Below are 23,222 nucleotides of genomic sequence, written 5' to 3' on the forward strand. Positions count from 1 at the left end.
AATGAGCCTTTTATACCAGCCCTGTAAGTAGCACTTCTCAAGTAGTAGTGGTCAGTAGGTAGAAGGTGTGTACATGTACTGTACAGGGAGAGAAATGGTGCCACCTTTTAGTTACAGGATGGAAAATTATGCACATCTATCAGTCCCAATCTATCCCTCAAAGCAGCCATATCACTGACACAGAAGACGGATGGCAAATCCATTTGCAAGGGGAAAAAAACAGGCCAAGTCATCAAGGATGTCAACATTCTGTATTTGCTAGATCCAGGAGTGAAGCACAAGCCAGGAATCCTTCAGGGGACACGTAAGACACACACATGCCCATCTGCCACTGCCACAGGTGTTCTGCTGCAAATTACTGATTATAAAAAAATTCATTAACAATTTCTGTTACTGCCAAGGAAACATAGTGCTGCAGGAGACTTTTTCTTCATCAGTGTCTCAGGTACAAAAGCCCAAATGAAGCAAATCTGAGTTGAAACACATGTTAATGGGGAATCACCATTCATTGCTGGAAAAAGAAGGAAACATTGTTTTCCAAACCCAGCCGTGGACCATAATGAAACAAAAGCCTTCAGATCCTTTCTGGCTTTGAGGTACAAGTCTTTGCCCCCTGCTTTCTCCAAATTATTCTGCACATTCAACTTTGCTTTGCTGAATCTTGTATTCTCCTGAGGAGCAGATCGCAGCTTATGCACTGGAGACAATATAGAGTACTAATGACAGTTTTGGAATAAGAAAATTGGAGATACTGACAAACTTGCAAAAAAAGCAGAACAGTGGAAAACAGCTGTGCTTACTGACTGTGCCAGTTCTGGCCCCTAGTGGTTTAAATAGAGAGGCTTGTGGGTATATTTGACATTATCCTTCAGCAAAGGGTGTCCGACCGGCATGGGTATTCTGCACCACTTAGGGCCCCTCTTCCAGATGGGCTTTGCAGATCTGACAGACCAGCGGGTCAGATACCTGTCAAAACAACACAAACACATTTCAGTTTGAGACCGATCACTGAGAAGAGGTTCTGACTGAGGCAAGAGCAGGCACTGTAGCCTTTGCCTCCCCACACGCCTCTTTATAAAAGGAATAACCGTGAGCAGAGCTCCTTCAATCCAGAAGGGACCACTGGAAAGGAATTTTTGTTTGTTTTGGAACTTCTAAGCTGCACCTCTGTACTGAACCCACTGGCACCTGCTTGACTTCCAGTCTCACAAAACAAATCAGGTATAGCCTCCAGGCCGCTGGCAAGTTGTCCACCTGCAGCTAAACTGGAGTGCCAAATCCTTTCATTGCAACTAAGTCCAAGACCGAATGCATCTGGACTCTATGGGAGGTGTCATTTCAACATCTGGCCTCAATAAGGTAAACTAATTACAAAAGCTAAACTCTGTGAGAAATAAAGTCTCTAAAAAGGGATTTGTTTACTGTCGGCGGATAATTGGTTATTTCTTCTGCATAAGATGGGTTTCTGGCCTAGTCTTTTATTTTCATATGTCCACATTTGCTTTAGCGTTCTCTGTACAATACTACTGCAGCTTGCTGGTGCAGGAAGTCAGAACCTACAATATAAGAGGTACTAGAATGGAATTATCATCACAACTACAAATCTCTGTGAAGAGCAATGTCTGGCAAATATCCTCTGCTTTTTACCATTTGAAGTTTTAGACTTGGCTTTGCAAACAGGCGGGGGATTTCAGATCCAGAATCAGTTACTGGAAGTCTTACCCTGTGGCTGGGTGGCCTCGAGTTTTGTTAGGCTTTAAATCTTTTGCTACCAGTAGAGAGGGGAATAGAGGTCCTCAGAGAAAGAGGAGTCTTTTCAGACAATAAAGATCCAAAGTAAGACCCTAGCATAATCTGCACAAACAATGCTCGAACAAATTAGAATTTGGAACAGACTGATAAACTTTGTCCAGCGATGTTTGCATGCCTCTGTTGAGTAATCCCATGGTCTTAACGTAACCTCAATCAGTCATCCTCTCCTCAAACAGCTTTGTTACCTTTTATTTGCATCGTGCAAATTTGAGATATTAAGAACTTTGGACAGAGACCATGTAATGCATTTGTCTGAAGGCATTTGGCACATTCCTAAGAACTACAAAGCAAGCTCGCTATGCCAGGCAGCTACAGACTATATAACAGCAGCTCATTTTCCTAGCACTTTTCTTCCTCAGCAATCCCGAACAGAACAAATTGAAAAATGAATCACATTTGGAGGTTCCTGCCACTGAAATGAAGCCACTTCCAAAATGCTTTGCTTTTGCTTTGAGGAGTTTATGATACTTAGAACACCTAGAAGCAACAGCAGGAGGGATCTGGGAGACAGCATAGAGCAAGATCAGCCACTTGTTCTCCTATGCGTTCACTAAATTAGTCCCTTTTGACCTTTAATGTATGCTAGTGCATTAGTGGAATCCCTTATATAACAACATCAGGACAGGAAGCAGGAGAGACTCTCCTGTCTCTAATTTCACATGCAAAGGGAGTTCAGAGAGACCAAATGCAGGTCCCCAGTTTGGAATCTGGCAACAAACCATGGAAAGGCATCTCCTTTGGGAGAAGCTGCAGGGGTACTGGACGGGCACATGGGGGTAGGTCCTTCTTTTCATATTTCCCTTGCTGCAGGGGGAGGTCTGTAGTGCAAGTTTTGGTATCATGAGACTGCACTTACAGTGAAGGAGGAAAAAAATCCCAAATTGTTTTAATGCATCAGTGTGCCAAGTGCAGTTCTGGTCACGTGTCCACACGCTTACGGGAAAGTGCTCCCGTGATAATAAATGATCTCACTGGGAGAGAAGTGAATGTGTGAATGTGAGATACACATCAATGCTGTGTGCAGGTTTAGACAGACAGTGGCTTTTTAAGAAATCCCTCTGTTTCTGTGTGGGGGCTGGAAGTGCACACCCCAATTCTGCATAGGAAGGAGGATTTAGTAATGGCCTGATTTTAAAGCTTTTGTTATTTCTCTTTTGAGCAGGTCTAATCCAGCCCTCTGGTCCAGGCTTTTGGCTTCCTTTGGAGACTGCAGGCTGGAGCTTTTCATTGTTAGCTGAAACACACATTTGGACGCTTTCCCTTCCTGGAGCACATTTGCTTTTAGTGCTTTTAATACTTGCTTTGTCCCAAACTCAAACTTGTCCTATTTTGTTTGCTGCCTTTTTTTTTTTTTTTTTTTTTTACCTTGATTCAGCAGTGGCAAAAGCCTGATGCCTGGGAGCAGTCAGTCTACAAAGTTCCTTTTCCTCTTTGACTAACCCCAGTTCCTACTGTTTCACAGATTTTTTTTTTTCTGAGAGTAAAAACAATCCACAAAACTCACATGAGAGCTTCAAACCCCAGCACACGGGCCTTTTCTGCAAACTCTGCTGTCCATATAAGGTAGTGTACCCCCTTTTCTAGCTAAGTCACCCAACTTTCCATTGTATCCAACCACATGGTTTGTCTTGGGGAGTTTTTAAAATAACCTACAAACACACACTGGCAGACTTTCTCTTCAATTTTCTCAACCAGCTGAGGGTTGTCAGGACAGAGCCTCCATGTGGATGCCAAATGCAGCTGGTCCAACAGTCTCCTAACCTGTTAACTCAGCATGCAGAGCTCTCACTCTGGACAAAGGGGGACAGAATTGCCAGTCTTGGGGACCAGCAACTCACCTCGGGGCTCTGCTTGCCCCCTTGAGTACTGTAGGATCCTGGGCAACAACCAGAATCCCTAGACTCTAGCTGCACAAATGAGTAGCCTGGATAAAGTGTGATGGGAATCCTGGTGGGATTTCCCTGATGGGAAAAGGCAAGAAATAAACAGGATGGAAACAACTGTGGTTAGTCACCTGCAGTCGTTGCAGTTGCCTAAAATCTCTGTGGCACGTGGAAGTCCATTTCCATGGATTTTATTCAGTGGGCAGGAGGACCCCAATGGCTTCCCACTCAGAGGCTGCCACTTAACACCTGGGAGTTAGCACAGGGCTTCCATGTGCCGGGTGAGGGAAATGACCTACCCATGGGGCAACTGCAGTCCTGCACACAGCCCAAACACAGGCCATGCTGGTGCAGTTCAAGGCTGAACTTCTGAACCCTCACCGAACTTTTTCAATATGGCTTTTGTTTGGATTAAGCGCAGAAGGCAGAGGGCTACAGACTGCAGGAAGCACTCGATCAAAGTGCTGGCAAGCCTGCCTCCTCCCTGCCACATCCCTTCCCATGACACCTCTTGGCTTTGCTCACCTGCAGCCGCTCTGGCTCTTTGCTTTTGAATTCACGTGCTATGAACAGCACAGTTTCCATGCAGATGAAAGAAACCACATGCTGCTGGAGTGAAACGCTGATAGCAGTGAAACCGGATTCTGCTCCCAGGGATGAGAGGTGTCCACAGAGCCTGAGAACTTTGTAATTCATGAGGAGTTCATAGGGAACCTGACTTTCCTAACACACAGCAACTCCTTCAGTTCAGGTGATGGAGGAGGGATTGACTTGGATATTATCTGTGCCAAGTTCTGTTCTTCCAGTAGGAAGCTGAAAATGGAGTGGCAGCTGAACACTCAAAATCAAGTACTCCATAATCTACAGCACCTCTTGCTGACAGAGCCCAGACACAGGGAACCTGTGACATCCCTTAGCCCTTCTGGAAAGAGAACAACTTCACAGTGTTGTGCTTTAACCAATATTTTTGACTTGTCAGAAGAAAATGAGTGCTATATTCACATTAAGAGAACATCTAGATGCTGGCTGGCTTGAAGTCCGTGACTGTTCTGGATAGAGTGTTAGTCCACATTATCCATGCGACAACCTTCATGCTGGAAAGAAGACTCCTGAACTATTCAGGTTTCCATTCCTGAAAGCAAGGACAGAAGTTTGACCTGCAGCTGTGCTTGACCATTTCCCCGATGGTTCTGGTGTGTGGCGGCCTGCACACACATGACTCAAGAATAGGAGAACAGTTTGTCACTCTGTACTGTGCTGGTGAAGTTCCTGAGAACATCCTCAGCTTCATGAGCTAGTGAAAATATTTTGTTGCTTCAGCACTTAACTGGAACATGCCAGGCTGGGCACAAATGGATACAGAAATAACAGCAGGAAGTTATGAAAGGGAGAATTCAGGCTGAGGATGAGGGAACAATCCTTGGCTGCAAGACAAATTGGCTTGTGGCGTCATTCCTTGGAAACACTGAAAACCCCAGACTGGGCCAAACATGAGAAAATGAACTGCAGGGAGTAATTCTTCATTGATGGGGGTAAACTTCATTGGTTTTCCATGTTCAAGTTCTGCAGACAAATGATATGAAAGAGAGGGGGAGGACAGTAGACTCAAGAGTTTATGGATGATGTGGGTACTCCCATGGCCATATTTCTTCAAAAGCACTCATAGATAGTAAAGCAGTTAACTGGTAACATTCATGAGCTATCACTGTCAAAACCAAATCAGATAGAAAGAGAAAAGGCAAAGAAATGAAGTCCAAGAAATGAGAAATATCCTGGTTAGTCTCACCTGGATGCTGTCCCACCTGCAGGGGGTAAAAGAGAGAGCTGTGGAGCACTCCCCAGTTGAATTCGGACCACAGGGTGTTCCCATACATCTCCTACCACCCCCAGGACCACACAGCTTGGCTCAAACTGGCATTTCACTTTCATGTTATACCATTTTCTGCAGTTCCCAATCTTGTCCTCTACGTTACATTACATCCTGGATGGGTGACCCCTTGTGCTAGACAGCTGGATGATCAAGAACAAGGCAGGATCTGCAGGCCACTACTTCCCAAAGCATTCTGCTCTTCCTCTTGCATTCCAGAGGTAGAAACAGGATCAGGAGAGGGTGGGTAAGTAAAGGCCAGCTGCCAAGTGACCCAGTGCAAAGCAGGGAAATTCTTACCTCTGCAGAGAAATCTGGGACATGTAGGAGGGAATGTCCAAAATTTGTACAATGGAGACAATAAAACCACTTCAGAAAATAGAGCAGAGATTCTGCTGTTTGGAAAACATCCTTGAATAAGCACCAGAAGAGCACCTTATGGAGGGGCAGAGCAGGCAGAGGGGTTCTGGATGATAAATCCACACTTCAGATCACTAGGTCAATGGCAGGGCAGCACCCCTGACCCTCATTAAGACAGTTTGCTGATAGTTCCGTACAGTGGCATGTTACATTTTAATCTTAGCTAGGTGCTAGCCCCTGCATGCCAGACACTTTGGATTTGAAGCAGGCTCACTTTAAACAGGGTGACCGTGACAGGGCCCAAACATTCTGGCCAAGATAGCCACAACTGCAGCCAAGGAAAAGCTCAGGAGCAGCTTTTCTTCTGCTCCCAAAAGTATATTTTAACACAATTCCTCAGCCCTTCTTTATATGCTTCCTTAGCACCTCTGCCCAGGAGCCATAGGGTTCCTCCCATGCAGCTGGCCTGTGCACTGTCTCAGGGGCAAAGAGCAAAGACAAAGTAGTTTTTCATCAGGCTGGTTCGTCCCTCTTTTGGCAGCAGATGAAGCTGCTCTCAAAAATACTGACACAACCTTGGAAGAAGCCTGGCCAAAGGGAGCATCAACCAGAACTTTGCAAGACTGGAGAGAAATGAAAGGGATTACTTATCCAAATGAAGTAATCTGCCAGACTTCAGCCAGGCAGGAGTTGCTCCTCTGAGTCTACATGCAGTAAGTGAATGCTGAGGTCTGTATTATGGTAGAGGTGCTGGGCTCTGACTCCTGCTTCAAGTTACACTCCCCAAAATGAATCTCCCTCAATCTCAGGTGGTGTGAGTGGAATCACTCCCTAAGGTTATCTTAGGCTTTCATCTTGGTCCTGTCAGTCTACCAGCTGATGGTGTAGTCTAATGTCAAGAGCTCTACCATCAGCAAAACATTCTTCAGCTCAGTGTAAGATTTTCTGTCCACAGATGGTAGGAATTCTCATAGAAATATGTGGGGTAATGTCTGGAGTAGACAGTGACTTCTCAGAAGTCCCTACTTTAAAAAAGTGAATAATTTCTCAATTCAGAGGGAAGTTAGACAACAGATTGCTTACAGGGGGGCAATGAGAGGAATTTCAGGGCAGAAGGGGTGAACACTCAAAAGTACAGATAAAACAGAGAGAAATGCTGTCCTTCAGCAGGGCAAAGCTTATTGTGACAGTCTTGAGACGCACTATGTATCTTTACAGTGCTCTGTCTATTCTTTTCACCTCACACCTTCCCAGTTTAGAACAGTATAGCAGGAACTGTCTTCTGTATGCAAAGCTGCCTTCCATGTGCAATGAAACCTGATGTTAGATGTTAAGATCCTGATGATAAGAGAGCAAGTGCAGAAGAGCAAGGGGGAGAGACAGCAGGAACAGAGGCCATGCGACTGGGAATGGACTAAATTCACAGTATACCATATACTACTAGCCACCTGTGAGAACTATCCCTCTCAGTTTGCAGCCCTGATACAGGTTTGTCTCCATCTCTGTTTGCTGGCTTGTTGCTGCATGACTTTCTTTTGACCAAGGAGGACCAGACTCCTGCAGAGCCAAGAAAGTGACACCTCTTTCACCTTTGCAAGCATCGGTGCTGTTGTGCCAGGATCCCTGATTCCTTCACAGATCAGGTTAAAGGCTCCTCAGGCAGCTGGTGACAATTCAATAGCTCTAGCATCTACAACATGGGCACTTCAGTCTGCTCCTGAAGAGTGGCTGGTAAGGGTTATTTTGGAGGGAATGGTGTGCGGAAGAGCATATTTCAACACCACACTCACAGTAGACCCACTGGTGGAGCAAGGAAAAAGCCATCATGGCAGGCAGAGCCAGAGAGCACAGGGGCTGGTTAAACTGATGTTAAGGAATGTACATTACTTGTGTTTCTGTCTTGAAAGAGCTTTAACAAGGGGCCCAAGCATATTATGAGGCACCTCCGTTTCTCGCCATTGGCATCAGGGCTACAGCAGCAGTGCAAAAAGGCATTATTATCTCTCATCTAAGCAGAGAGGTAAAGGTGACTAGAGCAGCCAATACGGTGATCTCAAGAAGAACTGAAGCTCAAGGGTTTGGAAAATACGTGACTGAACTGTGCAATGTACTGCCTGCTATAATAGGTTCTCTGTAGATCCTGTTGATCTTTTCTTGAACTGGCACTTAAAAACCCAGCAGACACAAATACAGTGAAGGAACAGGCTAATTTAGACGTGCAGCCCTGATATTACACAAGGCAGGATTAGAGGATGACCTGGTCATGTTCTCATGGCATTGAACAAGGCAGCTTGTTCGTCTCAAAAGTCCCGGCCTGATTCTGCCCCTGTCCTCCCCTGCCAGCTCACTTGCATGTGGCAGCACCACAGGTTGAGTGCTTCCCTACTACGGACTTACAGACAGCTTTAGAAACAAGTACAGCAGCAAAGACAAGGTAAGCTTGGACAAGTCATTTATGTGGGAAACTTTTGATAAGAGCTCTGGCTTCATTCCCAAAATAAGTACTGGTTGAATGTCTTTAGCATGTGGGTACCATTCAGTCCTCCCTTCAGGCTAGAGGAAGAAAGCAATCATATCTCCTGCCTTATGTGGCGCCAGCTATTGTTCCAGAGAGCAATGCGAGAAGTGCAGGTGCAGGTATGCACAGTCAAAACTCTCAAAGAACGACAACAGCCAAGATTTCGCAAGGCTCCAAGATGCAGAGCTTTTCCCTTCTAGCAGGAAGGCAAGACAGTATTCCGAGGCACCAGGAGAGCACACCCGAAGTACCCCTGCACTCTATCCTGGCTCTGGGATTCATTTGTTTAGTTCCAGCCCCACCATCAAAACTTTCAATCTGATTTCTTTATCTCCTTCTCTCGTCTCCACCCAGACCCTAAAGCCTGCCTATTTCAATGCTGTTCCATCTCGTCAGCAACAGCTCTGCTCTCCTTCTGAACTCTGCTTCCACCCTGCTTGCTACGTTCCTTTGCTGGGAAGAGAAAAACAAGGGTGGTGTAGGGAGGGACTAGCAATGCAATAGGGAGGGCTTGGATACTAATCTCTACTTTAAATCTCTTAATTTTAGAGGTGTAGCACACCTACTTGCATGTAGAATGTATCCAGAGGTATCCGTTCTTTGTTCTCTCTAAAAGTCTATGGAACAATTTATAAGAGTCAGGCCATTACATCTGGAGTACTGGTGTGACTCCAGCAAGATACAGGATTTACCATTTCCTGTCTCAACCTGCTATACAGGGTTGCTATGTGAGTGCTAACTAGATAACATGCTCCACCCCACAGCTGCTACATAGACACAGCTACTAAAGAATCCCAAAGACTTGGTAAGACACAGGAAAGAAGAACTTTTCAGGGTTGAAATATCTGACAGCTACAGGGCTGCATCAAATGTGGAGCCCTCTAATTTGATCCCCACTGATACCCAGTACACAGCCTGCCAGCATCCAAGGGACATTTCCAAGAACTTGCTTCAAATCTTCACTGCAGAGTCAGACCTGAAATGCAGGAGTCTCCAGCCATCCCCAGCCCTGCAGCCTAAGCTCTCCCAGCAACAGCCCCATGGCCTCTGGTAACCCCATGGCTTGCTAATGCGAGGTTCATAAACCGCTCTGACATCCCCATGGAAACAGAGTGTGAGGTCATAAACAGGGGATTAGCACCTCTGAGTGCCCAGCACAGAAGGGCCGCAGGCTTTCCCTTAGCCCACCAAAGGCCAGGGGCCATTCAGGCCGGGGAGGGGGAAGAGACCCTGTTGCATAGGAAGGGCAGTCAGAGGGCAAATCACTGACTGGGGGCAATGGGGATGGGGCAGAGGGGAACAGGCTTGTGATGGGCCCCTGCTAGCTGCTCAGCCCCCCACTCACTCCTGGTACCCCTCCTGGGCATCCTCCTGCTGCTGGGGCCGGGCACCAAAGGGCTCAGAGAGAAGGGAATGCTCAGCCTGGAGAAAAGAAGGCTCATGGGGGTCTTACCAATAAATACCTGAAGGGAGGGTGTAAAGACAGAGCCAGGTTCTTCCCAGTGGTGCCCGGTGACAAGACAAGAGGCAATGGACACAACTTGAAACACAAGAAATTCTGTCTGAACGTAAGAAAACACTGTCTCACTATGAGTGCTGTTCTCTGGAACATGCTGCCCAGAGAAACTGTGGAAGGTCCATCCTTGGAGATACTCAAAACTGGACATAGTCCTGGGTAACCTGCCCGAGCAGGGTGTTTGCACTAAATGATTTCCAGAGGCCCCTTCCAACCTCAACTACTCTGTGATGCTGTGACTCCATCTCTGTGGCAGCCTCCTGTAACTGCCCTACTGAGCGTTAGTGATGAGGAGGCGAGTGCAGCTGAGGAAGGGAGGGCAGACTAACAGGTGTGGCAGTTTTAATCCTGTGTGGATAAATGGTTTGAATGAGATGTGGTTTGTCCTTAAAAGACAAGAGAATACTGTGACAGACCTTCATTCTCTGAAATGCTATGAGTACTCTGAGCTCTGTTGCCTGAGGCATGTTCTACCCAGTTATAAGGAACTGCTTTTCCTCTCCCAATCCATTCCTGAAAAAAAGAGATGTGGAAAGACAAGACTATTCACCTGTTGAGCTTGGGTTTCTTGGGAATATGCCCTTCAGGCAGTGGAGGCCTGTGGTTTGGCAACAAACCTGAAACAGAAAAAGAAATGCGTGAGAATATTTTGCAGGGCTTCCTCGCCTCTATAGCATCCAGAAGTTACATTGCACCTTGCAGGTCAGGCAGCCCAGGTCCCCACTGGGACAGCACAGCAAAAACACAAGTACAGTAGAAAGGGTATTTTATCTTTAGTCATTGCTGAACCTGCACCCCTGCCAAAGAGAAGCTAGGAGGTTCTACTGGGTATAGAGAGGAAATACAATAAAGTCACAGCCACTTGGGTTCATTAAAGAGGCTTTTTGAGAGGACATTGAGCACTAGTGTCCAATCAGATTTCATCTCCAGGATGAAAATCTGCCCATTAAAATTCTCACCCATTTAACTTGAATACAACTCAGGTACCAGGCATAAAGATCAGCACAATACTCTGACCGTGTCAACCTGGGTCCCGCTGCCAGGGTAAAGCAAAAAAGTCTTCACATGGCAGATGGTAGACAGGTGCAGGTTATTAACAGGGTAGGTCAAGCTTACACTAAATCAAGTAATTTCAGAAGCTGGTATTTAATCTTTAATTACTAGAGATTGAGCCACTTTCCCAGATCTTTCTGCAATGGTAGACTCATCTACAGAGATAAATGTCTGCTGCCAAGGCAGGAGCCAAGACACATAGAAAACACAACAAGTGGTCTCTGTTCCATCATCCTGTCCCAGCACTTGGACCATAAATGAGTTTGCTAGGTGACTGGACAATGACATCTCACTGAGCTATACTAATTGGGTGGGAGATCCTTCTCAAGGGGTTCTATGGGTACCCCACAGTAAGGGGTTGTCTCAGGAGGCGGCTAGGTACCTGCACGGTGAGCCATCTGCACACAGACAGCAATCTTCTTGTGCTCTTCCTCACAGAGGCCTGTGATCCTTCGTGGCAGCATCCCTCCATCAGAACGGATAAACTGACTCAGCAGCAAGACATCCTGAGGGAGCAAGAGAAGAGCAAAACCACCAGTGCTACAGCTACTTTAACTGCTGTGATTCTTAGGTGTTGTGCTGACCCTTGCGCTGTGTACAGAACTCAAAGCAAAACAAAACAATGATTCCTTCCTACGCATTTTGGCTGCAGCCTGACAACAAGTGGCTTTTGCTTGCTGTCACTCCACTTGCCAGCTTAGCTCAGTAAGGTCACTCAGATGGTCTGAGTCTTCCCCTGACTTCACTAGTGTAAACACATGATGTCAGCTGCAATTCCTGCTACTTCACTGTCGCTTGCTCCAAGATTCTAGCTAAGATAATGTGTCCTAGGTACTCAGGCACAGTTACACAAGACCTACAGATGGATAGTGTTTACACAACTGGAAATGCCATCACAGCTGCTATCCTAAAGGTCACAGATATGTTAGATCACCTCTGGTCCCCTCCTTGTTCCCTCAGAGCAGGATTGTTCTCTGCTATCTACTCCTCAAACTTTTACCCAGTTTCCCATGGTGGAACTTCCCTCATGTCTCTCTGGAGGGGTGGAGAGCAGGGAAACGGTCCAAGATCTTGCACGAAGAAGCTTTTTGTAAGAAAATAATGTGTGCTGATGAGAAAGACCTAATAGGATGAATTCCTGTCTTCAGTCCTAGGACTGTGCGTGCATTAGGTGGGGCTGTTACAGCCACACTGGATGCAAGGAGCACTCGGAGCATGCTGAGGGTTTGTTTGCGATTCAACAATCATTTAGATTACACTGATGTTGACCTTTCCAATTAAGAGCTCTAGAAATGTAAAGCACTCTTAATAAAAACAAAATTAAAGGGATCTCTAGGATCAGAGAGTATCACAGGGCTGGGATGACAAACTTTTAAACACAGCAGGAACAGCTGTTGCACGAGTGTCCTATTAACTGTACATAGTGCAACAGCCCAGTATTTAGATACGTGTTCTCCATTTCCACACGCAGCACCAGTGCAATTGTACCCCTCAGGCCAATACAGGCAGGTCCCCTTGACATGCTGACGTCAGCATAAGTTGGCCCAAAGGGCCTCTGGAGATTATGTGCTTGTTTTTTCCCCATCTGTTGACAGACATTGCTGGTTGATAGTTTACTTCTCCACCGCTGTTGTAAACATGTTCATAATTGAGGTAGCTGGACCATGCGGAGGCTGCCTGCAGGCTGGATGGGACCTGCCAGCAAGCACCCTGACAGAACAAGAATTCAAACCAGGTACGTCAGCACTTTACACCCCCGCTGTCTAGGGCAAGAGGCAAGAACAAAGAGTACCTGTTGCTTTTCACGTTGGGTGACCCTGACTCTGCCTGTTGCTCAGATTCGCAGACCTGCTCCCACCCCACTATCTTTGCTCTTTTACAAACAGCTCCCTGGAGCATTCATTTACTGCCCTTGCAAAGGCAAACAATCACAAGTGGATATAAAATGAGTATTCAGAAAACCCAGATATCTAGGAATTATACATCCATCCCCATTGCACAAGACCAGCTCAGCTCTGAAGGGGCCTGCTGGAATTCAGTACACCTTTCTGTAATGACTGATTCTGACAGATGCTGTCATGCAAGTGTTGCAGTCAAAATTTAGAGTTTTTTTGTCTGGTTTGGGTTTTTCTGGTTTGTTTTTGTCCTCCCCCCTCCCACCTTCAATCCCACTCTCACTAATACCATCATGACACACAATTTTCCTCTTCCCTTATCTGGCTTCCTTTCTACCTCCGCTTGTCTACACTGAATGTGATCAGGCTGATTTTCAGATCCAGCTCCTTTGAAAACACGGCAGGTTAGACAACTTCTCACTGATACAAAATGACTTACCAACCACCATAGAGAGTGATGTTGTATCCAAAGAACAAGAAAGGCACAGCTGAGCAACTAGCAGCAAGCTCCTGAGAGGCCATCTATGGTTAAAACGGAAGCAATGTGTCCTCAGCCCAGCTAACACATGGCCTTGCCAATGAGAACAGTAACCAAGGGACCGGTTGGTGCCAGCTGCGTTGGTGGAAACTGGACAGAGGCCAACCAAACACTCCAAGGGCACTGACTTTCAGCCACTCCTGAAATGCACTGGATTGGATTCAGGAAACCAGAGCAAGACTCCGTTCCCTTTTTTCCTCTTCTTTAGCCATCCAGTTCTCCAAATCGCCAACAGCTCTATTTGCCATTTAGCACAAACATATCACTTCCCTAAGTGAAAAAGGACTGTTCAGCTCCAAGTGCCTAGAAAGAGAAAAACTTTCTAGACTTTTCTACTAGTCTGCTGCATTACTCTGTGGGGAAGAGGAAAAAGGGATCTGATGGCAAGTTTGAGGCTGTTCCAGTCTTTGCAGTCATGAAAGCCTAAGTAGGCCACAGGCTCTTGTGAAGGGTGTGTGTGGTCCAAGTGATTTCTCGTATTACCACCACGCCTCATGGAGTCACCGGGTTGTTATCAAGTGTTTCCATGCAAAGGGGGGAGGTGGGAAGCAAAGGGAGATAGTCTCTCTTTTTCTCCCTGTGGAAAAAAAAATCAGGAAAATCCATTCTCTGTTATCATCTCTGACCAACAGTATCACCAACTGACCAACACCCTTGTGTGGCAGTCATTTCTTAACTGAAATCATCTATGCCCCAGCTGCAGCTCCAAACTGCACTCACGCCATTTGGCTTAAAATGCTGCACACCTGACAGAGGGTTTGTCCATTTCTGAAGATCCCCACAGTTAACAGGTCAGGTGCCTCTCCCAGAGTACTCGCACAGATACATCTTACCACAGGGAGAAAGCACACAGGTACAGCCAACTTTACGGGGCAGCTGTGGAGGGAAGCGAACAAGTATGTGGAGCGGTCAAAGAAAAAAAAATATGTCTGGCAAGTTCTCATGGTGCCGTCATGTTCCATGAAATTCATATTTTGTGCTAGTGGACAGCCAAGCCTGTAACCACAGATTTGAGTTAATCACTGGACAGCTCCCACGAGGCTGGACCCAGATTCCCACCCCTGTAATCTGCAGCATTTGATGAAAACAACTTGGATTGAATTAATCTAGGGCTAATAGGCAAAGTTTGCAGTTTGGTTTCCCCTAATTGCTGCCAAAGCAAGATGACATATTTACTGCCTACTCAGACTAATGATGTTTGAAGTGGATAAGGGGGAAAATGAAAAACAAGTTTAGCCTTCACCTCTAAAAGGGCTGGACAAACTTGCTAAACGAAACACTATGTACAGCACATTCTTGTGAATGGATGGCAACCAAAGTGCAGACACTTCTCTGCATTTTAATATTTGCAGACACTTTGAAAAGCAGGATCCTTGACTGCTTACATGCGATTCATTAAAATGTTCATTTACCACAAGAAGAGTTCTGTCTGTGTAGCCGAATAACTACTGGGCTGTATCATACAAATCTGCCAGTCATTATTTCTAGTTATACAAGAGTCTGTTTTTTCCTTCCTCCCTTACTCCTGAGAGCTGTACACCATTCTCCAGGCATTTCGTAACAGGATTACAGGTTTCAATCCAGTTGCATCCTGACAATGACCAAAATAATTTTTTATCTCCAATGGATGCGAAAAAACTCAACTGAGGTCTCTGTTTCAATGGACAGACACACACAGACCACAGACTCTGGGAATTTATACCTTCGGCTCTGTTATCCTGAGCCTTAGCATAGACTAAGGACTGAACTGGCAAAGACAACTGCAGCCCTCCACAACACAGCTGAGGCAGGTTGGAATCATGACCTGCTAGTGCTCACAATGCCTGTTCAGTTGATTAATAACTTTGGAGACATTGGTCCCCCAGTTCCCTGACAGCCTAAGTAACTCATTATGCCGCTACTTTAGACTGTGCTAGTTGCACATGACAAAAGGAAAGTCCTATGAGGTCATATTACTCAGCTCCCTCAGGGGCTAATTCAACACTTCCCTTTTCACAGTGCCTCATTCAGTCCAATTACAAGCGTCCCAAGCAAAAAAGCTCACACTTTCCCTTCTGTGCAACTGACTGATCTCAGCTTATCAATCTCAAAGGAACCACTGTGATCCATCTATTCTGATCTCTTACCAAGCATAGATTATAGGTTATGCTGTATGAACTAGGCTATATCTTTAACAAAAATAGCTGTTCTCAATTTACAGACTTTTAGGACAATTAACCACCAGTGAGTAAATTGTGCCACTGTTTAATTATCCACACAGTTAAATGCCTGCACTTTATGATGTAAGCATTTCCAGATTCTGCTGCTCATCACTGCTGCAGGGAAACAAAAAAAAAAAAAAAAGCAGAGTGCGCTTTTGTGCAGAAAATGGAGATTTTATTCACCTTAACATTTAAAAGCCTGAAAATCCATGACTGCTACAAAGTATTCAAACATATAAGGGACTTATTCAAGCAGAAGAGGTGGTCTACTCCAGAACTGAAATTTCTTCTAGTTCTCATCAGCCCAACAGAAGAATGCTTTTAAATACTGAGGTAAGAAACTTCTGCAATTCCGAAATACCAGTTCATACTGCCCTCTGAATTTTTGGTCCAGGTTCTCCTCTGCTCTACAGCAGGAATACTGGATATATATACACACCAGATGCATATGCATTCAAAAACTACATGACAGTCAGGATGGACATGTTCCTAGTTTGTCTCTCAGGACCACAATTTCTTAGGAACGATCTCAGCAATGATTCTTAAGACTCTTGCTGTAGGATCTCTCCTCACATTTGGTTTTCTCTTGCCTCCATACTGAACAGTAGAAATCAGGATCTAAGAATCAAACTGAACTTAAGTGTGGAAGAAAACTCGTAACCTTAGTTCACTCTGCAAACACACCTAAGATTCATGCTTTACATTGTCTGTTGGGACCAACAGTCTACTTCTAATCCTGGAACTCAGGCTCTACAGCATCACACTGTCTAAAACTGCTTCTTTGGTTCTCGATGGCCCTGTTATTTCTATGTGCAACAGAGTCTTCTACCACAGACAGCAGTAGAGAGTGAGTCTATATATTAATTTCCAAGATTTAATCTGCTCCCATGGCTCATTTCATCCCTGAGCAGCGGTTTATAGTTTCTCTGGAGTTGTTAATCTGTAACTCATGGCATGCTTTCTGGAAATCTGTAGAACTACCCAGTTTAATGATGCTGTTGACTCCTCGCATTTAAACATCACATAAAACTATATTAACTGTAAGAAAGTATTTTCCAGTGTGATTAGTCTGTTTTGATCACAACACAATTCAGCAACCATGAAGAAAAGAGTTGCAAGAAATCACTGCATTCAAACATGGGCCACACAAAACAGATGTGATCTGGTTTTGTAGTACTTACCATACCTTAATGGTGTTTGCCATTTCTCCCAATTTATTATCATCTGCAAATTCACTGTATTTTTAGCTTTCCCAGATTGTTGAGAAACCAGACCAGAGAACACTAAATACTCCCCTGCCTTCAACTTATTTCACTGTTTTAATATTGCATTCAGCCTGAGTCAGAATCACTGACAACACTCAGATCCTAAACAACTTAATTTCTGCAAGACAGGCTTTGGAAAATATTTAAACTTGGTATTTCATTTACATCTCACATCTGTTGTTTCACCTGCCTGCCATAATTGCAAGTATTTTGTCTGGCACTATTGCTGTACTCATGTTCTTCATAATTCATGAATCATAATCAGTCATATCCAACAGGTTATTTGTTTTTACTCCTAGTTGATGCTATTTTACTTGGAATTTGCAACATTTGAATTACCAAGTGGTAATCATCAGCATCATTCTCCTTCCTCTCTCAACTACTTAGTGTTTTACTTGCTATTTTCAAACCATTTGGTGATTCCTTAGGTTTTTTGTAAAGCTTCACTGCAAGTGAAGTAATATATTTGTTAGCTAACTCCCTTAAGATCTTGGGGCTACATGCAATCCAGGCCTACTGGTTCGTACCTAATTCAACGCTTAAGTTATTTCTGTACCATTTTTTTCCTGTTGTTTTACGTTTGCAAGATTGCCATTACTACCTAGATATTAAAACATAATTTTTCTTTTGTGTGTGCGCTAGGACTGCACGTGAGCAGCTTAGTCATTCTGCAGGCAAGATGGCTTTCAGTCCCCTTTTCCTCTCATTAATAGACCTTTGTTCTCACAAAGATTTATTTTCCTCCAGGTGCATTTGTATCTCTCTCACCCTAATCCTATTGACATTAACTTATTCTGAGTTTTCTGTTAGCTTATCTTAGTAACAGCATGTTCCTGTCTGGTTTTCTTTTCTAATTCCACATAGTGGGTTTCTAGCTTGCAAGGGGGACGCTTAGTCCTTCTGTAAACTCTGTGTTTGAATGACCTATTGTAAATTTACATTCTGCATCTTCTATCTCACGCTTCTTAAAGTGTTCTTGACCATTGTACTTTTGTTTTAAAGCATTACAGGATTTCCCTCTCATCTTCTACATTTAGTGTTAGTAATCCTCTCACTAGTTAATAAACTTCTCATTAGCATTTCCTGCAAAAAGCTTGAATCAAACCTATCTCTTCCGTTGCAAGGAATGTAAACACGTATGCTCTCCTTCATATTCACTAAGTTTTAAAAGTTATATAAAACAGTTATTACCTTAGTGGACCCAATAAAAAATTGTAGTGCTTGAAGACATATAATTGATCTAGTCAAGTCTTTTGGCCTCTCTGGAGTTAGAACAGGCCTGAATCAGTTGACTAAATGTTGCATTCCAGTTTGATTCTCCTGGAAGTGCCATGCTGAAAAGCAGCTGGGCATGGAAGAGATATATAGCCTTCTCGGATCAGATGGTCATGTGTGTAAGTCCAAACCTCCTATTTGATATGAGCTCATCCTTCTTTTTCCCAGGAACACCATCACCCAAGGCAAACAATTACTATGTAGGAAGCTCTTGTTACACTCCAGAGAAGCAGAGATGGAGTTAACTATCTTTGCTACACCCAGCAAAAGATGAGAGGCAGGTTGTACAGTATGTAGATCTGAAAGCAATATTTATCTAGCTATGAGGATGGGGGAACTCTCCTTCATTAAACTTACCACATAATCATACTTATGCTTCAGGTTCCAGCGACAGATGGGACACTGGCCAGAGGGGTTTGGAGGAGTTGGTGCTTCAGCATCCTCTATAATTCTCCCTTCAATCTAGGGAACAATTCAAATGATATAATGATCAGGCATAGTTTAGACCTCTACCTGCACCTGTGACTTGGGGAATACTTTTCATCAAGTCCACAACACGTTGATCAGTATTGTGCGAACGTAAGGGGAACAGTATCTGCATTATTCAACTCGCTTATATATAGATATAGTAAGCACTTCGGATATACAGACTATGGGGAGAAGAACAAATCCAAGGGGCATAGAGAACCATTTGGTAAATTCTTATATATATATTTTACTAAACATAAACTAGTTCACAGTCAGTGTGAAGTTCTCATTCACCTGAATTCCATTTATTGCAGCACTCCTTTGAACCACCATGCCTTGAAATTGTAGTGGCTCTTTAGCCAAAAGCTTTAGAACACATTTTTTCTGGGAATATGATAATGTCACAGAATAGCAGAAGTATACTGTAGACAAAAACATGCATGGGCTTGCTAGATTATAAATCACTAATGGAAAATTCTGAGCAAAAGTTAAATTTAAGAAAGGACTTCTAGGAGATGTCTGTGGGTTTGTGTTAGTTTTTTTTTTTTTTTTTTAAAATACATCAATATTTTATCCAGTTTAATACCCTGAACAATTCCTTTACGACATCATTTCATAATCTCTTCTATCTCACTACAAAATGGTGACATCTAACACTGAAGTTTTCTCAAGAGTAACATGCAAACACATGTAGAAGGTGTGTGTGGGAAGAGCTTGAGAAATTTGTTTTCTACATGTAGATATGTGAGGAATATGCAGTCTGTCTATATGTGCGTTTGTCTTTTTTTTAGGACATGAACAGAAGCAAGAGCTATCTCAAATTGCAGCTGAACAGACAGAAAAGACAATAAAACTAAGCCATTTTTTTCTCTCCAAAATACTTTAGAAGTTTCCTCTGGCCAAATTAAGATTAAAACCAAATTTTGAACACCAACTGACAGCCTCAAATAGTGCAAGCACCAGAGAATTTAAAAAGAAAGCCTGTGTGGAATGCAATGTTACTCTTAAGAAAAAAGCTGACTGTTTTAGATTGAACTGTCAGGTTCTGTACCTGAAAACCTGGGAAGAGAAAAGCATGTCATTTTCTGCAAGTATGCATGGGAAACTGGCATCCAGCTAAACTGTCAGAACTATTTTATGCCATTAATTTGCATCTTTCTTGTCTAGTGATGACAAAATGGAAACAGATATGTTATTTGTAGTTCAAGCATCTTGGTACCTCAAAGAGAGAGAATATTGTCAATTTTTAAGTAAGATTCCTCCCCCAACAAGTAGAACAGCCAGTTTTAGAAAAACAAAAAAAGTAACTACAAATATAAAATATAGGCCAGCATCTAATTTTCTATTCATCAGTAAAGTTGTTTTCTGGGGAGCTGATCTTGATTCTTGCTATTCTGGCTTCAGTCCATTCTTTGACTGTAATTCCATCTTGGAAATGAGTTAAGATTCAGAATGCTAGGTCAGAATAATTTTTTCTTGAGATAAATTTCTGTGTACAGTTTTTGGCCATTATTCCTCAACTACTTTCATATTGTTAACCCACTCTATTATTCTTCTGTTAGAGAATTAAGAGGGAATATATGGGCTCTACAATCTCATTATGCTGATGAAATCCAGATTTCTCTGGGATTCATTCATCTTGTTCATGTCAGACATTTCCTTTGATACTGATAAAAGCAATGAGACATAGATGGATTCAGAAAAGAGTGACACAGAGTTGGTAGGATAAATGGAGTGACCAGAGGATATGCTGAGAAATGTATTGGCCCTTTGGTTGGTCAATTTACGCCATTTGTTACAAGATCTGCCTCATCTAGGGGCACTGACAGATCCCAAACTGATGCTAGGATCAATCATCAGTAGAAATATCCAAATATTCCTTATGCTTCTACAAAGGGCCAGGAAGAATTATTTTTCTAAAGGGCTCTGCTACTGCAGTGCATAACTTTTTTACTTCAAGTCTCAGTTAATGCATCGGGACTTTGTGATTATAATTCACATCCCCTTTGAAACTGACTGAGTGCAAAGTACAGCAATCCACTGCATGTGTTGTGTTGGTGTGCACACACCTGCCTTGGTTAAAACAACTTCAAGGCATGCTTGCAAGCTCTTCTCTTCAGGTCTCTGGGCAAAGATTAGTACTCTGGCACTTGTAAACAAAAAAAAAAAAAAGAGACTTTCCATCACATCTACTGTCACACCTTAAATTTATTTTTGTTGACAGGCTTAGAGATCTTGCTAACTGCCATACTCTATTTGATATTATATATCTAACATAAGTAACCTGCTCCATTCAGGTTTTAAACATGACAAGAAGGAAACTCAAGGCTTTCAAAGGCATGAACAACCAAGTTTTGTCTGTTTCATTAGAAAGCAAAAAAGTCTGCCCCTTCCTTATTATTTATGTATATATAGGTTAGCATTGGGCACTCTCTTCTAGCTATTCCCAAATAATTCCTGCTCCTCTCCTCATCATATTTACACATTTCAAAATAACTGTGTTACTTGTCTCCAGCTAAGACATAGATTGCTACTGGCATACATAATGTGACCAGAATAATGCAATCTCCTTTCCTCTCCCAGTAATGTCAGTGCTTCTTCTAAACAATGACAATTCTCTTGATAAAGTGCAACAGATCACATGGTGTTAATTAAGTAAAATTTTAATTCTACTGCTTTGGTCTTTTTCTTCCTGTCTTAAACCATAGCTAAGAAAAAGCTCTTTTTTATCAGTTACTTCAGAGTTTCTGGTTTATTTTCAGGAGCAGTTTTCCTTTAGTATTTAAGGTCTTCCTTTGACAATACCTCTTTCACTGAAAATTTTTTCTTACCAAGTGTGTTATCAGATGCAAGTTTTGTATTAACTGCAGTCACTATGGCACACACAGAGTGATTAACAAACACAACACAGATCAAAGGCAAGCGATGTGCATTTCATGCTACCAGTACAGAGCAATCCTGCGATGCCACATCAGGTTGCCAGCCCAAGGTGAAGTGACAAAGCCACTGAGCAAACCTCCTTTGTACCTGCCCACACTTGAGACGATGCCAAGTGTCACTACTTTAAGAAACGAACCCATCTGAAGAACTGCCTCTTGTGTTTTGGGTCCCAAATGCCTCTAGTCATGCCCTCCAACTTTACCAGCGGTATGGCAAGGGGTTTGGTACTCATAGGTGGCTGACTGGAGCCACCCGTCACCAGCAACAGGGTCACAATACCAACCTTCGGCAGCCAAACCCTCCATTCCTTACCTGCACTTGCAACACACTCCTACCTTGGTTTTGCCTTCACATCCTGAGATGTCTTTCAGGCAGAAAAGCGACCCTTTTGCTTTTGTTTTTTTCCTTGGAGGATGGGGGGCGGACATGGACACACACCCTGAAGGAGAAAGAAGCTGCAGCAAGAGCAGCTACTGAGGAAAAGGAGTGCAGGAACTTACTGTGGTCGTGTTGCCTTCAGTCACCTCCACGACTGCAAACAAAACAAAACAAAACAAAACAAAACAAAAAAAAGAGGACAAACTGAGATTTATTCGGACTAAAAGAAACAGTACTTTTGAGGGGAGAAGGTGAAATACAGTGAACTCAACCGTCTCTCCCGACCGCGGCGAGGCAGCGGGGTGTGGGGCGCTGCAGGGCAGCTCGGGGCCACCCCTGGACTCACCCTCCCGGAGGGCTCGGACCGGCGGCGAGGCCCAACCGCTTCCGAAGAACCCGGTGAACAACCGCCTCAACCCCCCGCGCAGCAGGCTGGGCGCCGCCATCTTGCCGTCGCGGCGCTGCCGTCACTCCCGCTTCCGCCGGCGGGAAGGCGGGCTCTGCCGGCGCCATTTTGATGCGCGTTTCTCCCCCGCCCCTGTCACCTGAGGGGAAGGAGGAGGCGGGAGTCTGTTATTCTCCTACCCAGCATCTTCCCGCTGGGATGTTTTTTCTTATTTCTGTTTGTTTGTCTGTCTGTTTGTTGTATGGTTTTTAGTTGTTGGGTTTGGTTTGGGTTTTTTTTTTTTTGAGCTTGTATTAGCTTGGGATGGAGATGAATCTAGAGGTAGTGCTGGTTTTGTGTTGTGGAGGGCTGAGCTACACTCCAGCCACAGCTTCCGAGTCTCGCCTGGCTCTTTAGTGAGAGGAAGAGCAAGGGGTGGTTTAGCTTAAACTAGGTGGTGGAGAGGGTCCTCTGGATGAGCTCCAGGGTGACCCCTGCATTAGGGGGTGTTTCAGGCCAGCTGTGGGGTCCAGGGAAGGGATCCTGTTTTAAATCTGCCAGTTTCATGTCTGTATCTGCCAGGGATGCTGAGGTCAGTGCATGTTCCTGCACTGGTTTGTAATTCAGCAGGTGAAGATTTGAAGCAGTATTTTGCCAGGACTGTTGTAACCAGTTGGTCCAGTTTAGATGCTTTCCATTTTTGTTTTAATATCACTTGCCTTTGGCAAGCCTCAGACAGCTTGTAGGCTGCAGAGAGATCACTTTTCCCATCATCTTTCATAGCATGCCTCATCTCCTAGCTTCTTCTACCTGCCTTAGGTGAAAGGTGGCCTAGAGGTGGCAGCTGAGGAAGTGTGTCGGATAACTG

General features: G+C 44.1%; 1 protein-coding gene across 1 annotated transcript; it reads right to left on the reverse strand.

The window, feature by feature from the left end:
- Positions 1-232: 232 nt before the first annotated feature.
- MRPS18A (mitochondrial ribosomal protein S18A) lies at positions 233-22,451 on the reverse strand. The gene is made up of 6 exons (XM_074863419.1): positions 22,316-22,451; positions 22,092-22,123; positions 18,541-18,645; positions 11,392-11,515; positions 10,507-10,573; positions 233-966 (listed from the first exon to the last, which is right to left on the reverse strand). Exons 1-6 carry the CDS (start codon positions 22,413-22,415, stop codon positions 822-824), a joined length of 573 nt encoding a protein of 190 aa, XP_074719520.1. The 5' UTR covers positions 22,416-22,451; the 3' UTR covers positions 233-821.
- Between the last annotated feature and the right edge of the window lie 771 nt (positions 22,452-23,222).

Source organism: Strix uralensis, chromosome 3 (genome assembly GCF_047716275.1).
Source record: "Strix uralensis isolate ZFMK-TIS-50842 chromosome 3, bStrUra1, whole genome shotgun sequence".
Lineage (NCBI taxonomy): Eukaryota > Metazoa > Chordata > Aves > Strigiformes > Strigidae > Strix > Strix uralensis.

What these genes read in the sequence shown, in the direction of transcription:
- MRPS18A (XM_074863419.1), bottom strand. Translation starts at nt 22,415, where the DNA reads ATGGCGGCGCCCAGCCTGCTGCGCGGGGGGTTGAGGCGGTTGTTCACC. An exon ending in GGTCCGAGCCCTCCGGGAGG is followed by an intron (nt 22,124 to 22,315) that starts GTGAGTCCAGGG and finishes TTTTGTTTGCAG; the next exon opens with TCGTGGAGGTGACTGAAGGC. An exon ending in AGCATAAGTATGATTATGTG is followed by an intron (nt 11,516 to 18,540) that starts GTAAGTTTAATG and finishes TTGCTCCCTCAG; the next exon opens with GATGTCTTGCTGCTGAGTCA.